Source organism: Brachyhypopomus gauderio, chromosome 1 (genome assembly GCF_052324685.1).
Source record: "Brachyhypopomus gauderio isolate BG-103 chromosome 1, BGAUD_0.2, whole genome shotgun sequence".
NCBI classification, from domain to species: domain Eukaryota; kingdom Metazoa; phylum Chordata; class Actinopteri; order Gymnotiformes; family Hypopomidae; genus Brachyhypopomus; species Brachyhypopomus gauderio.
In genome coordinates, this window is record NC_135211.1 from 10,807,393 (window position 1) to 10,825,158 (window position 17,766).

General features: G+C 43.9%; 1 protein-coding gene and 1 non-coding gene across 2 annotated transcripts; one reads left to right on the forward strand and one right to left on the reverse strand.

Moving 5' to 3' along the window:
* The first annotated feature begins 8,526 nt into the window (after nucleotides 1–8,526).
* LOC143528201 (U1 spliceosomal RNA) lies at nucleotides 8,527–8,690 on the forward strand. Its single transcript, XR_013134396.1, has one exon. It is a non-coding gene; the product is annotated as a U1 spliceosomal RNA (small nuclear RNA).
* Nucleotides 8,691–13,431: 4,741 nt separating this feature from the next.
* psmd6 (proteasome 26S subunit, non-ATPase 6) lies at nucleotides 13,432–16,829 on the reverse strand. The gene is made up of 8 exons (XM_076992356.1): nucleotides 16,563–16,829; nucleotides 15,876–16,081; nucleotides 15,610–15,755; nucleotides 15,255–15,474; nucleotides 14,950–15,058; nucleotides 14,416–14,584; nucleotides 14,124–14,201; nucleotides 13,432–14,023 (listed from the first exon to the last, which is right to left on the reverse strand). Exons 1-8 carry the CDS (start codon nucleotides 16,705–16,707, stop codon nucleotides 13,927–13,929), a joined length of 1,170 nt encoding a protein of 389 aa, XP_076848471.1. The 5' UTR covers nucleotides 16,708–16,829; the 3' UTR covers nucleotides 13,432–13,926.
* Between the last annotated feature and the right edge of the window lie 937 nt (nucleotides 16,830–17,766).

A 17,766-nucleotide genomic window follows, 5' to 3' on the forward strand; every position in this document is an offset into this window, starting at 1 on the left:
ACTACACCAAAGGGGGGAAAAAAACAACAACTTGAATTCCATCGGGGGGAATAGAAAATGTGTGGAAATGCAGAATAGACCAGGGGTGACCAATACGTTGATCGCGATCTACTGGTCGATCGCAAAGGAAGTGTGGGTAGATCGCATGACATTAAAAAGTAGGGGATGAATGACAGGCTATTGTCCATCTGCACTGACATTTGTCTTTTGATTGACATACAGGGTAGCCAATCTGACCTCTGAACTTCTGACCACCTACGCATGCGCGTTAAGCCGCGCTAATTTGTTACTTTGCTGCGTATGTAACGGGTGTGTGTGTCGTGAGTCCTGTGATCGTCATCTACACAGTCTTGACACACCCGTAATACTTCTGTGCTGTGTTCTGGGTGTCCGTAGTAAGCAAAGGGGAAGAATGAACTCGGAGGCTATCAGTGCTGGTAACTATTGCTGCTTTACTTCAAGGATCTCCTCTCAGCTCGTAACCCACGGACTGAGTTACCGTTACTTTAAGGACAGTGTACATAGTTCTCTTCAGATTAGAGGAATGGAATACCATTTAACACAAAATATAATTGATGCAAATGCCCAACTAAAAGGAACACAGTATGAACTAATACAATACACCACTTATGAGACAACACAGAGTTTTAACATATCTGTACGCAAAGAAATAATAAACAATCATTGAAGACGATGTGTACAGCGAGTTTTTTCCACACAAGCGAGCCATCGGCAGACACACTCATGTACCGAGGCCTACAGCTCCCTCCTAGCAGATAACGCACATGGAAAATTAGCTCGAGCACATGTCCGACAGAAAAACTAGAAAAGCAGCGCTTTCCCCTCTATTTACTGATAATAATAATAATAATACATTTTATTTAGTATAGCGCTTTTCAGGACACCCAAAGACGCTTTACAGTACAAAATTATAAGCAGCATAATGACTGTACAATACATTACAATATAGAACAACATTATAAGAAACAAAGAGAATTAATACTAGATAAAACAAATAAGAAAAAGATAAATGTGTAGCATCATAAATTAAAAGCGGATCTGAAGAGGTGAGTTTTTAAAAGAGATTTAAAAGTGGAAAGGTCAGAAGAATCACGGTTGTGTTTGGGGAGAGAGTTCCATAGAGTGGGTGCAGACACTGAAATGGCCCTATCACCCCAGGTACATTTGGTCCTGGACAAAACGTATGTATGACATATGGTATGGACAAAAGGTTTGCATCAGAGGAGCGAAGAGACCCGAGAGGGAGTATAGTGATGGAGCAGATTATTGATGTAGGGAGGTGCCTGATTATGGAGAGCTTTATAAGTAAATAAAATAATTTTATATTGAATACGTTGTGTGACAGGGAGCCAGTGTAGTTGTTGAAGAACAGGTGTGATGTGTTCACGGGAGCGTGACTGGGTGAGAAGACGTGCAGCTGAGTTCTGAATGTACTGAAGTTTATTTAGGATTTTGTTTGGTGTACCATAGAAAATGCTATTACAATAGTCAATTCGTGACGTAATAAAAGCATGGATCAGAGTTTCAGCAGCAGAGAAATTGAGTGATGGACGAAGGCGAGCAATATATAAATGAAAAAAAGCAGTTTTAGTGACTTGCTTTATATGCTGTTCAAATGATAAATGACTGTCAAAAATAACACCAAGATTACGGATGTGTGAGGAAGGGTACAATGTAGAGTTGTCTATGGTCAAGCAGATGTTTTGTATGTTTTTTGTGAGGGATTTGGGACCTATTACGACCATGTCAGATTTATCACAATTTAATTTGAGAAAGTTGGTTTCCATCCATAATTTTATTTCAGTGAGGCAATTTGACAGTGTGGCAAGAGTTATAGTGGAGACTGATTTGGTGGAAATATAAAGCTGAATATCATCGGCATAGCAGTGGAAATGTAGACCATGTTTCCGTATGATGTCACCTAAGGGGAGCATGTAAAGAACAAACAGAAGAGGACCAAGGACAGAACCCTGGGGAACACCTTGGGACAATAGAGCAATATGTGATCTGCAGTTGTTGATACATACAAACTGTTCACGGTTTGTGAGATATGATCTTAGCCATGCAAGGGCAGTACCAGTGATGTTGGTAGAGAATTATAGGTGAGAAAGAAGAACAGAGTGGTTAATAGTGTCAAAGGCCGCAGTTAAATCGAGGAGAATGAGAATACTAAGATTTCCAGAATCAGAGGAAAGAAGAAGGTTGTTTGTAACCTTGATAAAGGCTGATTCGGTGCTGTGTTGGGAGCGAAAACCGGACTGAAATAGTTCAAACACTATGTGACATTAAGTAATAATTAAGCTGAGAGGCAACTACCCGTTCTAATATTTTAGATAGAAATGGAAGATTAGAAATATGGCGAAAATTACTCAAGTTATCTGAATCCAGCCCTGGTTTCTTAAGGACTGGAGTGAGAGCAGCAATTTTAAGGGACTGAGGTACTGAACCAGAACAAAGGGAAGAGTTTATTATATCTGATACAACTGATAATATAACTGGAAAACAATCCTTGACCAGTTTTGTTGGAGCAGGATCAAGAATACAGGTAGAGCTTCGTATTTTTGTCATGATCTCAGACAGCTCAGCCTGAGATACAGGTAAGAACTGGGAGAGAGACTGAGTGGTAGATTGAAGTGTGATCAACGGAAGGACAGGAGGAACAGAAGGGATGTTCAAGGAACTGTAGATAGTCTCAATCCTTGTCTGGAAGCAGGGCCGGAGTGGGCCCCCTTTTCAGCCCGGGAGTTTAGTGCCCAAATCCGGCCCAAAATTATTTTTCCCTCCCAATTGGCCCAAACTAAAGATTGACATGAGCCGGCCCATCGGGAATCCTCCCGATTAGCCACTCAGGCTCTGTCTAGAAGAATGACATGAATGAGTTGCATTTACCAACTGTAAATGTATTTGAGATATTATCTATTGGTTTGAGAGGTTTGTTTATTGTAGAAAAAAGGTCTTTGGGACTAGTAGAATCAGCATGAATAAGGTCAGAATAATATGTAGTCCGGGCTATATTGAGAGCATCTTTATAGAGTTTAAGATAACTAGAGTAAGCCTGATGATGTACTGTTAGGCCAGATTTCTTATAAAGTCTCTCAAGCTGGCGCTTTCGAATTTTCATTTGACGAAGCTCTGGTGTGTACCAAGGTGAAGAGTGGGTAAATGAAACCTCTTTGGTTTTAAGGGGAGCCAGCTGATCAAGACAGGACGAAAAAGTGTCATTATAATAATCAAGAAGAACTGATGGATTATTAGATGAGGTAGGGGAGACAGACATATGACTGATTAGAGAGTCTGAGAGAGCAGAAGGGAAGATTTGTTTAAGATTCCGGTATGAAATTTTACGTTTAGATTTAATAATAGGTGAAGGAATGTCAATATCAAATGTGACTGTCAGATGACACGAAACACCAAGTTGATGGTTGGAGAGCTGGTTGATTATGACACCTGTTGAGCAGACAAGGTCCAAAGTATGGCCTTTAGTGAGAGTTGGAAATTTAACATGCTGCGTAAAGTTAAAACATTGTATGAGATCCAGAAACTCAACAGCAAACTTACAGTCTGGTTCATCAATATGAATATTAAAATCACCCATAACAAGAACAGAAGAGGACAGTGCACTTAGATGAGTGAGAAAGTCAGAGAAGTCAGCTAGAAAGGAAGCGTTAGGCTTGGGAGGTCGGTAGATAAGAGCAATAACCAGAGGAGTACAGCCGGACAGTTTAAAGGCAAGGTGTTCAAATTTTTACATTTACATTTATGGCATTTAGCAGACGCTCTTATCCAGAGCGACTTACAAAAGTGCTATGTAGTTGCTTGGAATCTCCAAGGTAGAATAGATAGTCCTGAACACAAGGTACTCTAAGCTGGAAAAACCACTAGACGAAAGTCAAATGATACCTAACAATTATACCTGAATATACACATCCCCTGAGGAAAAAGACAGTAAACAATTCCTATAACCCAATTATGTACAATACCTGAGGAAAGAGACGATAAAGTACAATAGACAAAGCATAATTATGCAAAGTGCACTTGAAAGAGGTGGGTCTTCAGTCGGCGTCTGAAGACAGCAAGTGACTCCGATGTTCGGACACACAAGGGAAGTTCATTCCACCACCTTGGAGCCAGGACAGAGAAAAGTCTGGATGCTTGTCTCCCATGTGTCCTGGATGATGGAGGGTCAAGACGAGACATACTTGAGGCGCGGAGGGCTCTAGGTATGCATCTGGGTTTTACCATGGCCATCAAGTAAGGAGGAGCTGGACCATTCTTTGCTTTGTAGGCCAGCACCAGGGTTTTATATTTGATGCGGGCAGCTACCGGAAGCCAGTGGAGGGAGGACAGCAAGGGAGTGACATGGCTGAACTTGGGAAGGTTGAAGACCAACCGAGCTGCAGCGTTCTGGATCAGTTGCAGGGGTTTGATGGCATGCATAGGAAGACCAGCCAGTAGGGAGTTGCAGTAGTCCAGTCTTGAGATAACAAGGGACTGGACAAGGACCTGAGTGGCCTCCCTAGAGAGAAATGGCCGAATCCTCCGAATGTTGTGAAGGGCAAATGAGAGGGCAGCAGGAATAGAAATTGACGTAGTTTTAATATCAGTCCGATGGATTACAGCAACACCACCTCCTCGCCATTCCGTACGAGGTTTATCCATATATGAATACCCCATAGGAGTTGCCAGGTTTAATAGGTAATAGTCCAAAGGTTTTTGCCCTATTTCAGTGAGACTAAGAAAATCAATTTTACTGTCATATATAAAATCATTTAAGACAAGGCTTTTAGTGTTTAGTGACCGAATATTAAGCAAAGCCATTTTCAAGTTATAATGCTGTACGGTTTTTTGTGATGACCGTAGGAGAGGACGAAGATTTGCAGAATTTGCAGACGTCTTGTGATGTCGACGTAGAGAAGCAGGCGTACAGTATGACCAAATTGATGGAATAATATTTGGAGATGCCACGTTAGAAGTAATCCAGCGGCCAAGAGCCCTGTTTGGAGGTGGCCGTTGGCAGCCATTACAGTCAGTGAAATCCAAATGTAGCAAAGTAACAGGCAGGGCTCTCAAGTCTCACGCATTGAGCGTGTGACACACGCATTTGACCGTCTTCACACGCCACACTTCCGATTTCACACGGCGAGAAAAAAAAATCTAGTTTATTTACCTCTGATCCATATGTCGCCCTCCACTGGCGATCGATCGCGATATACAAACCCCAACCGAACTCTGTTTCATATAAGTTTTTACTCTTATATAACAAACATAAAATATGCGTCACACAGTATTTCGAATGATTTAACATCAAACTAGTTTTAGAGTTATTTCAGGCCTTACAAAACACCTTTATATGGAGAACATGAAAAAACACGGACCTCCTCTCAGCTCGTAACCCGCGGACTGAGAGGCTAAGTGGAAAAGCAGTTGCATCTAGCTTTCTCTTAAAGAGACAGTACAGGTATTAGACAAACCTGGTCTGAAATGAAATTATGATGTTGCAGTGCGTTTACCAGGATTTGGTGGAGTTTCATCACATTGTAGTGTAGTTTAGTAGTGTTACTTTTGATTGGGTTACATTCACCCCTCCTGAAATCCACAAATATCCTGATAAATTGAATGGAGCACTGACCACAAACCAGCAAGAGACTAGTAAGATAAGATAGACTTTTATTATCCCACATGGGGAAATTGTGGTGTTACAGCAGCTTAGAGAGCATACAAAAAACGAGTTAGAAAAAATTACTTCGCAAGTTTAAAGAATATTGCACAAAGTTCCGATAAATTATAATGGGTTACGAAAAAAGAAAATTGTATACATTATTTACAAATTAGTCTTCTGTTTATGTTTTGGGGCAGTGCTGGTTGTATAGTCTGACAGCAGAAGGAAGAAATGAGCTTCGATGTCTTTCCTTTGAGCAACGTGGATGGAGAAGTCTGTTGCTGAAAGAGCTGCCATGAACATGACAGTGCAAGTAAAAGTGAAGACCTAGTTCACGTCGACTTAATAGTCACCCCCTACAAGGGTTAGGAGAAGATCGAGATTGATCAGGTCACGAGATCCCCTCAGAACAGTATGATGCCTGTTACACCACACCAGACTTGGCTCTACTAATCATAAGTCACCTTACTTATGGACAAGAAAAAAAGAGAATGTCACCTACTTGAGGATAACCCATTTAAATAATCAAAATCAGATTAATAACTAAACACAAAATGCTTGCTCTTCTGCAAGGGTTTCTGAACCATTGAGTCAATTAATCTATTAACAGACTTTACCAGTCTACGTGTTCTTATAGAACACTTTATCTGTGGAACTGAATCAGTGGGAACGGAGTCATCTGGTAAGGCTGAAGTGTCTGGGTATGCATGCATGTTGACACCTGTATCTGCGGCTACAGCAGAAAGTCTGGACAGGGTCGAGCTCCCATGAGACCAGATGCTGGATCATCCATGCTGGTTGTAACTGAATGATTTTCAAAAGGTGAAGTGAAACTCAGACATCCCACATGGCGTCTCACCAGTACCATCTTGTGAGTTACGCGTCACGGTCAGATCGGATGAATCTGATTCAGGACCTGAGAATGAAACATCACCACTTTCTTCCAGGACTGAATCGCCACCAGAGTCATCTTGATCAGCATTCTGAGCATCCTGGAGCTGGACAGGTAAAGGCAAGAAATTGACTTCCAACAGTAAATTCCGGTGTACGACCCTCATTCGTCCAGAAACATCCTTGACCCGGTATACATGAATGTCAGGATTAACTCCAACGACTCTACACTCCATCTTCCCATTTATCAGCCAATTTGTTCTTACCACGCTCAGTCCTATTAGCTACCAGGACATGGTCACCTAGTTTGAGAGAGATGGTGTGTGATTTTGCGACGCCTGCTAGGCGGAGGAGCTCTGCTATCAGGTTACTCTCAAAGTTCGTGCCCTGATCTGAATGGATTCTCTCAGGAAACCCATAAACACAGAAAACATTGTCCCATAACTTTTTAGCAACCTGATTGGCAGTTTGGTTGGTACAAGGAAATGCGTGGGCCAGTTTGCTGAAGTGATCCGTGACCACCAGGACACCGACGGATCGCTGTTTACTATCTTCCGCCGACCAAAAGTCAATGCACACCATTTCCATAGGGGCAGATGTCCGTATGTTCTCTAGCTGTGCGCGTGCGGTGGGTTGGTTTTCCCAACCACACACCTTCGGCAGCAACGAACATATTCCCGTATGTCCCTCTCAATGTCGGGCCAGTTGAAGCGTTGCCTTGCCAGACTTAGGGTTCAATCGTGGCCCTGATGACCAGCTAAGTCATGGATGCCCAACAAAGCCTTATCCTTGAGTTCTTGCGGTAACACAAACTGAAACTGCTTCTGTTTGGCAACTGGATCTTTCGACACCCTGTATAGGATGCTATTGCGAATCTCAAGACGGTTCCACTGTTTGAACAACTTCAGGGTCGCCTCTCTGTTGTCTGGATGGCCTCTTTTTCTCACTCACGAAGGGGAACACCTTGAATGCAGCAATCAACCTGCTGACTTGACTGAAGCACCGGTTCTGAGAGCGCTGGTGAGGCGGCTTGACCATCAGCCAGTTGCTGAACAGACTGTGCCACTGAAATAGCTTTACATTCTGCGGCGAAGGACCAGTCTGAATGCACTCCGTACAAAGCGTGGACCTCTGCACTGTCAAAAGACATTATGGATGGGGAGCTCCGCGCTGCTTGGTGGTCACAATGAACCTGGGTCTGACAGGTGATCTTAAAGACATCCTGCACCGCATGCTCTTGGATTCCACAGGCTTCATTCAAAAGCGTGTAGTAAGGCTTGGTTAGCAGGAAGGTGAGCGGATTGTTATCAGTCCAGATGGTGAACTCATGGCCCTTGAGCCAGTGACTGAACTTCTCGCACACGCTCCACTTTAAAGCCAGGAATTCCAGACAGTGAGTTGGGTACTTCCTCTGTGCTGCGTTCAATGTCTTGCTGGCAAATGCAACCGGTCTGGCTTTGGTCTCTCCTTCCGGTACCTGCGACAGTACGGCACCGAGTCCGTCCAGAGATGTGTCGACTGAAAGTATGAAAGGCCTATCAAAATTTGGATGTGCGAGTACAGTGCATTCCACCAGTGATTTCTTCAGTTCCTGGAAGGCTTTGGTACAATCATCCGACCAATCTGCAGGGGTAAGTTTGCGGAACGTGCCCTGGAGCTTTCGAGCCCTGCCAGCTTTTCCCCTTCTCTTTTGCCCTCCGGTCAGAACAAACAAAGGTTTGGCAATGGCGGAACACTGTGGGATAAAGTGCTGATAGTAGAACACCATGCCGAGGAAGGACTTTATCCTGCGGGCAAATGGTGTAGATCAGTCATCCTCCATCATGTTGCGCACTGCTAGCTTTGTGATGACATCCACCTTCGCAGGGTCAACTGACACACCTCCACTGTTGATAATATGACCAAGGAACCTCACCTGCCTCTGCATGAGATAACACTTACCTGGCAGGGATGAGATACTTACCTGGCAGGGGTGAGACCATGATCAGGAAGGTGGTTCGCCCAAGGTGAGGCTCAGCCATTGCACTCAGTCTGTGCTGACCCTTGCGAATTCCCTAAATGCGGGAATATCGACTGCATAATTTCTGGTAGTGGGGGACTGCGTTTGCGCGCTGCCCTGATATTTTGGGGCAGTCATGGCCTGGTGGTAGGGAACTGGACTTGTGACCGGAGGGTCGTGGGTTCGATTCCCAGACCTGAGGCCATGACTGAGGTGCCCTTGAGCAAGGCACCTAACCCCAACTGGGTTGGTTGGGCAGCTAGGGCTGCCCACCGCTCTGGGCACATGTGATCCACAGCCCCCTAGCAATCACTAGTGTGTGTGTGTGTGTGTTCTGACTGCACAGATGGGCTAAGCTGTACTGAACTGTTGACTTAGACTGGGCAGTAAAACAGCTCACTGAAAGCATGGACCCTTTGAGTGGCTTGGAAGACTAACCTGCATCCGTGAGGCTATTTACCGCGGCTTTGTTCGAACAAGGCTTCCACATAATTGTCATCATCGAGGGTTTCATGAATTTCGCTCACACCGCCCCTCTCCAGATGCAAGCCAATCAGTTTAACTGCTGGCTGTGGGTTGAATCATTACTGCTGGGTGCTGGACCGTATGGAGCACTCCACATGGGACAATTCTTCTTCCAGTGGCCCGGGGACAAGCATCTCAAGCACAGGTTTTCATGTCAGCAATGAGCAAGCGTGGAATCACTAGTGGCACCACATGTTCTGCAGGCTCTATTAGACACCGCTGGAGAAGTGTGACCCGGTCCGGGTGCCTGAGACTGGATCTGAGTTTGTTGCATAACCAGTTTTTCTAACAGACTCACCAAACTTTTCATGCAGTCATTGTCAGTGGCACTATGGATGGGCTGCATCTGGGCAGTGGGAGGTGGCAGGGGCATACCAGAGCCAAGTTCGTGTGCCGGTGGCAAGGAAGACTGTGTATGAACCACATGGTCAGTGATGCTATGGTTCTGTAACTGTGCAGCATCTAGTGTTGCACGGTATACCGATACTAGAGTAGTATCGTGATACTTCGTCATTAAAAATGGTACAATACCCTATTTGCTTAGTATCGGTGCTATAGGACTGAGTGTGTTTTTTTTTTAAAGAGCAGTATTTCCAAAGAGTGCCACACGGGGCAGTGTGCGCGTACAGCAGTGCAGCGCTTGCCTCCTCTCTGCAGAATAAGAAGAAAACGTGTAGGATGGCTGCTAATTCAAGCAATGTTGCGGACCGCCCTCAGCTTGTTGAAAAACTACACGCACAAAGCAAAATATGGAATTCTTTTGCATACATTTCAGACAGTCATGGCAACCCCGTGGACACATCAAAACCGGTCTGCAAACGGTGCTTTAAAGCTGTACCAACCAAAGGAGCCAACACCTCCAACTTAGCAAAGCATCTCTCTGACAGACACACGGATTTATTCAAAGAACGTCAGGTCAGTAATTATGATATAACAATTGCATCAAGTCAGAGGAGTTTGAGTGTTTTTCTGTCAGGCTTTTTCATTATGTGGTTTAGGGCAGTGATGACTGAGTTAACTGGATTGGATTTTTTTCATATAACTACCAATGTGGCTAACTGCTAACGTTATGTTTACCCAAACTTCCATGCTGCTAAATATCAAGCGTTCACAAGTAGATCAGCACCAGTTAAGCCATCATTTTAAATTGTACTGGTGATTCCAATGCTGGCATGAACATTTCTATTTCTAATAAAGGCAACTGCAATAGACGTGTATTGAGTGTTCTTAAATGGATTAGTAAATGAGATTTGGTTGCAAATATAAAGTTAACGATCAAAGAAGGTGGGTAGGAATGCGTTACATTTACTCCGTTACATTTACTCAAGTAGCTTTTTGGACAAAATTGTACTTGTGAGAGTAGTTGTAATATGAAAGACTTCTAAAGAGTAAATATGTGGTGAGAAAAACCTTGAATTTTACTCCGTTACAATCGGATAAAAAAAACTAAAGAAATGTTATCTATTATTCCATTACTTTTCCTGATGTTCTAGTTTTTTGCTGTGGTATCATTTCAGTATCAATATCGAGATATTTAGGCAGGTATTGTATCAAAAGTCATAATTTTGTTATCGTGACAACACTAGCAGCATCACATGCCTTTTTGTCCTGCATATACTCATCTAGTCGCTCCTGAATTTCGGAAGCAAGCCACTTCTCCGCTGCCTTGAACTTGAAAATCCTGGAAAGAGACTCATCAGGACAATGTTTAAGGAACATCATGCTAACTTCCCAGCTTGGATCATCAAGGTTGCGCCCTTGCCGTTTCAAGCACTCCTCTGCCACATCTACAGTTTTATTGAGCCGAATCCAGTATTTCATAGCGTCCTCCCTTTTGTAAGGCAATGTATTATAGAAGTCAGCTAATGGCATATTTGAATAGGTCAAGTCACTGAAATGTCTTAGAATATCAAAAGTCACGGAGGGGTTCTGGAAGTCATCAGTAGCTAGGTTGCGTAGCTTGATCTTCACTACATCGCCTGCCTTGCCCATCAATCTGGCCAGAATCTCCTGAGAATGCTCTTGCAAGGGATAGCACGTTTATTCAGGTACAGCATCATGAGGCTTTCCCACTCCTGGACTGAATATTTATCTGTACTGTCACCTCTAAAGATTGGGGGTTCTTTGATGTCTGGTTGCATTATAAGCCTAATGTTAGACAGCGTTACCTCTGGCTCCTGCTTCGGATTTTCATTATGTCACTGCTGCCCATACCGTTACCCTTTAGCTGAGCGGTAATCGATTTTCCCAATTCTTCAGCCAACTGAGTAATTAGGGAGCTTAAATCTGTGCATTGGTCAGTCCGACTTGGCATAACTCGATCAACATAACGAGTGGACGTTAATGCTGGTGTATCTAACTCAATTCTTTGTCCCGGTGTTCTCAAATTACATTGGTCAGTCTGACTTGGCATAACTCGATCAACATAACGAGTGGACGTTAATGCTGGTGTATCTAACTCAATTCTTTGTCCCGGTGTTCTCAAATTACATTGGTCAGTCTGACTTGGCATAACTCGATCAACATAACGAGTGGACGTTAATGCTGGTGTATATAACTCAATTCTCTGCCCAGATGTTCTCAAATCACAGGGCTGGTTGAAAAAACCCCTCCCTATTCCCAGCAGAATACTAGAGTCAAAATCTACACTACCATTAACATCACCGCTTGCACCATATGTTCCGCTCCCAGCCATTGTGACTTTTGCAAAAAAAATTAATGTTTACCTATACAACCAGAGCAAGAAATAATGTAAAAAAATAAAAAACAGTCCAAAAATAAAACCTTGCTTAAAACTTAATAAGACCAGAAAGACATAGAAAAAAAATGTGTTGCATATGCGAACAAAAATGTATTGGATAGTCTATAGTCCCATGAGTGAAGCAAACCTCGGCGAACAAGCTGGCGTTGTTCTCTGTGTCACTCCATCCGGGTCACGGCACCATTGTAACGGGTGTGTGTGTCATGAGTCCTGTGATCGTCATCTACACAGTCCTGACACACGCGTAATACTTCTGCGTTGTGTTCTGGGTGTCCGCAGTAAACGAAGGGGAAGAATGAACTCGGAGGCTATCAGTGCTGGTAACTATTGCTACTTTACTTCAAGGGTCTCCTCTCAGCTCGTAACCCGCGGACTGAGTTACCTACACAGTTCTCTTCAGATTAGGGGAGTGGAATAAAATGTAAATGCCCAACTAACAGGAATACTTCTAGGGCAAGGAAATACAGTATGAACTAATACAATACACCACTTATGAGACAACAGAGTTTTAACATACCTGTAAGCAAAGAAACAATAAACAATCATTGAAGACAATGTGTACAGCGAGTTTTTTTCCACACAGGCGAGCCGTCGGCAGACACACTCATGTACCGAGGCCTACAGCTCCCTCCTAGCAGATAACGCACATGGAAAATTAGCTCGAGCATGTCCGACAGAAAAACTAGAAAAGCAGCGCTTTCCCCTCTATTTACTCTTATATGACAAACATAAAATATGCATCACACAGTATTTCGAATGATTAACATCAAACTAGTTTTAGAATAATTTCAGGCCTTACAAAACACCTTTGAAAAGGTGAAAAAACACTGACCTCCTCTCAGCTCGTAACCCGCGGACTGAGAGGCTAAGCGGAAAAGCCGTTGCGGCTAGCTTTCTCTTATAGAGACAGTACAGGTATTAGGCAAACTGGTCTGAAATGAAATTAGGATGTTGCAGTGCGTTTACCAGGATTTGGTGGAGTTTCATCACATTGTAGTGTAGTGTAGTAGTGTTACTTTTCTCATAAGTGTGTTTCCCTCATCTGTCAGTGTGCCGTTGCTATTCCAAAGAAGGGAAATGTGGAGCGGTATTTTCAGACTGTTCATAAAAACATTGACTTTCTGTTCTGTTCATAAAAACATGACATTGACTTTCCTCCGAAAAGCGAGCTGAGAAAGGTGAAACAACTAAAATCCCAGTTGTCCGCACACCAGTCACACCAAGACGGAGAGATGATAAAAGAGGCATTTGTTGAAGCCACTAATTCCTTGTTCCGAGACTTTAAAAACAAATATGAAATATTATCTTCAATAAAAGCTCTCCAGCTATCGAGTAATACAGTCACACGGCGCTCTGAAGCTATGGCCGAGGATTTGACCCAGCAACTTTGGAAGGACATTGCGGACTGCGAGTGTTTCTCGCTACAATTAGCGATACTTTAAAATACTTTATAAATATAAATAAATACTTTATTTTTCCTAAAAGGAAAAGGAAAGAAGGAATACACAATATTAAATAGTAAATAATAAATAATGATAATATAGAAGAAATACATTTGTTTTGCATCTTTATTGTAGGTAGATTATTTTGACTTGATTATCTTATGAGTAGCTCGCAAGCTGAAAAAGTGTGGGCGCCCCTGGAACAGACTATGTCCAGATCTCACACAGTGCAGCAGGAACGTCACACCAACAAAACACAACTGCGGGAGCACAGTGCTTCCTCCTGGAGTCCAGACTCCACCTGCTGGTATAACAGCAGCACTTCCACAGTCTGTCTCAACGAACGAGCTTTTCGTCATTATTCAAGGAGCGGATTTTTTTGCTGTCATTTTGGGTGTAGATGGAGTGTGTAGGCTTCAATAGTTTGGTGTGTTTAACAATCTCACCATTTAGCAGTGCTGCACACTATGCATAAATACTCTACCAGCTATATTAACATAGTGAAGGCAAAGTTTTCCTTGAAAAGATTTTATTATATACTGTACATAAAACAAAATGTGAGATCTGCTGGCTCCCAGACAACATACTTGAACATCCAGCGAAGTACAACCCGCTCAAAAGACAGCGGCTACATGTTGATGACCCGAGAGAGTTTCTGCACTCTATTTAAGAGGAGATCACCTTTCTTTATGGTTTCCTGATACTGCCAGTTCTTACTGTCGGGCCTGCGGAGACAGCAGAGAGGACGAAACATCAGACACAATGCCATGGTGAGTCGTTACACTTTTTCATTGGAACATCGTGAGAAGCTCAGATGCCCTTTACCTGTTGGTTTCCACAATCTCGTTCACCTTGTCGATCTTGCAGTGTAAACGGCCTGCAGCAATGAAGCGAGACAGTTCCCTGAGGGAGAGGAGAAAGAAGAAGAACGGGTTTAGGGTTTAGAGAAAAGGTCAGTCTGAACGACTTCCACAAGCAGAAGACTACCAGTGTCTGTAGAGCATCCCAGCCACGCTGCTGGGGGAGCCGGACCCTACACATGCTAATGTACAATGACAGGCTTCATCAGGACTGGGAAACAAGCCTTTTCCAACACGACAGAAAGAGCGCCACATACTGGTCGATGAACTCTGTGCTGACGCCGAAGGCCTCGGCCATGTAGCCCAGGGTGAGGGAGCGGTAGGACTCCAGCAGTTGGCTGTAGGCCAGGATCCTCATCTCACGCACGTAGTAACGGTAGTGCGGGGCGAATAGCCAGTCCTTCTTCATCTCCTGCTCCACGTGAGCTAGAGCAGCACAGGAACACGGGTCAGTAACATACATCTGGATAGGTTGCAATCATACACAATCTCACATTAATTCCATGTCAAACTACATAGTCCATTCATGGTAGTATGTATTTTTCAATTTTCAACATGTTGGGAGGGTGACATGCTTTGGAGTCGGCTCACTAAAGGGACAAGCTATGTCCATTTTCTTCAGTCCTAGACCACTACAGTGCAGGAGTCTTGCTTCAACTAATCAGCTAATTATCCAACCCTTCATAAGGAATGGGGGAGTAGAGAGATAAAGGACACTGAATTGCTATTGTCCTGTGGGTCTAGTAGTAAAGAGTACTTGGCCAAACGGCATGGATAAATACTGCACTCACCAAGAGACTGAAAGAAGATGGAGTATCGGCACTCATAGAGAGAGAAAAGGTACTGACGTACGTTGGGCAGACTGTGCAACACCTCCAAGATCTCTGCACCTTTGATCACCTAGGACCCGCAAGAATTCAGCGCAGTTTAGAATCATGCCCTCACAGATGAAGTCAATGGCTTCAATGGAATTGTTACTAAGAGCTGCAAGGCCTAGCAAAGTTCATGCATAACAACGCTGAATTATCACAACCTATTAGCGTAATATACATATGGTCAGAGATTGTGTAGGTGTGTGAGGTCTTGAATCTCTAACCTTCTCTCTCAGGTCAGGCCTTTTCAGGGCGATCATACACACATAGACTGTGTATGTGACAAAGGTCTTGTAGTCCATTAGCTCATAGGAGGTGAAGGTGGACACGGTGTCGAGGAACAGCTCGGCCGCCTGCTTGAAGTCTCTGATGGCCACACAGTACAGGCCTTGATAGACCTTCAGACGGTTCCGCCTGTCCCAGTCACCCCCCTCCTCGATAAGGCTGTCGAGCAGATTTTAAAAGGTTGTGAGAGAAGCCCTAGATACCCTACAATTTTACTTGATTTGTGCCAAAAAATACATTTGAAACCACCAGTGCAAATACATTTACGGTGTTGTGATTTCCACGGGGCTTTACCTTTTGGCTTTCTCTGTATTACGAGTGATGAGATCATTGTCCATGTAGAAAAGTCCAATCCTTAGCAGGTAAAATACAATATCTAAGCGGTGCCCCAGAGCAACTGTCTTGTCGTATGTTTTCCTGAAGGCAGTCAGAGCTCCATCCTGTGCAAGGATGGGCACGAAAAGAGAAGGTTGTTATCTGGACATTGAAATATAGTTAAATATGGATTCCGCCGAGCTCTCTTGGAACCGTGGGTATACCACTGCACATGTTTCACGCACCTTGTCCCCGATCCTAATCAGATACTCCGCCTTCGCCATCATGGCATCCCGGATCTCGCTCTCCCCCAGGTTCTTCTCCGCGTCCTCCAGAACGGCGCCCAGGCGCTTCAGCTCCTCCTCGTTGGCCTTCTTCATTTTGCTGAGCAGGTCGTTGTCCGCTGACCACTTCAGCTCTTTGCACAATGTCTCGTAGTATGGTGCCATATCTGTAAAAAAGTGATAAACTCGCTATATTGCGTATGGACAATACAACAGCGTAGCCTAGTCACTGAACAAATGATGAGCTAAGCTAACCTCACCCTAGCTGTGCAGCTACCACTGCGGTTCAGTTAGCCAGGCAGCTACGGCGCGATTTCAAACGACGTGCTTTAGTTATCCGACCTAGTTATATGTAATAGATCCACATGTATAGCTATTGCTCACCGAAGAGATCAGATAGTGCACAAATAAGCGGACGGTTAGTTCCAGCGACCGCGAGTCAAATTCAAACCCATTACAACTAGCTAGCTTAGCTAGCTAACAACTCCGATGCTAACTGAAGTAGCCTGTGTTAACCAGTTCATTCAGCGTGCTCGGTGGATTAGTTCGCCACCGTAACGACCAGAGCAGCTGTCTGCATTTTGGATTAACTACACTCTCCGTGTCGGTACACCCGTCTAACCGCCGTGTCGGGACTCGGTTACTCACTGTTCTCTCGGATCGCCTCCATCAGCTCCGTTTTAACGTTAGCATCTTGTCTGTGGCCATCGAGGGTCAGCAAAAATTTTAACTGTGCTATTCTTAGATCGGGGTTTTTAGGTAAACCCTCTTCTTCCAAGTTTTCCAAAGGCATTTTTATTAATGTTTTTAGCGAATAAGAAAAACACTTATGTTGGAGAGAACTGACACTGACAACAGCCAACGATGACTACGGAGAAATCTAAACAAAAAAAAACGCTTGACATCTACTTCCGCTACCCGCAAATCAACGAATATTGGAAAAGCGCGTTCAAGAAACATGCTGCCAGAGGAAGCTCTGCTGCCATCTACTGGTCCGGTTTATGTGCGAAACCTTTGACTAACCCCAAATCCCTTAGCGCACATTCTGATTTGTTCCATTGTTTATAACTAAACTACTTTCACCTCTGTAAGGTTTCTATTTTCTCCGTATCCTGTGCCTTCAGGAAACACTGTGAAGTCAGCCCTCAAATCCCTCCGCCACTTCTCGGTGCTCTGGTTTATCTTTCTTCGGGCCACAGCGTGCATTAAATCTCAGTAAGAAAGATACAGAGTCAATAAGTAGTAACAGTATATATATGTAGATATATATGTCTGTATATATGTAGATTCCCGCCCCAAAACAGGAGACTTGACAGGTATGTCAATAACCAATCTTCCAGTGCCAGGACCACAGGACAAGTGTCATGGGACTGATAGTCTAGGACTCACTGAACATGAGCCATCCATTTAGTGCTGTGGATTATTGAGCTCTATGCTACCTCTGCCCAGGATGGAAAGGGGACCACACTGACCTCTGAGATGTTCACCTTCATAATGACAGACTACACTGACCTGAAGTGTTAATTTCTGTAAAGAAGGACCACACCGACCTCTGAGGTGTTCACCATTGTAATGAAGGACCACACCAACCTCTGAGGTGTTCACCATTGTAATGAAAGACCACACCAGACCTCTGAGGTGTTCACCATTGTAATGAAAGACCACACCAGACCTCAATAATCCACAGCACTAAATGGATGGACCTCAATAATCCACAGCACTAAATGGATGGCTCCTGTTCAGTGAGTCCTAGACTATCAGTCCCATGACACTTGTCCTGTGGTCCTGGCACTGGAAGATTGGTTATTGACATACCTGTCAAGTCTCCTGTTTTGGGCGGGAATCTACCGTA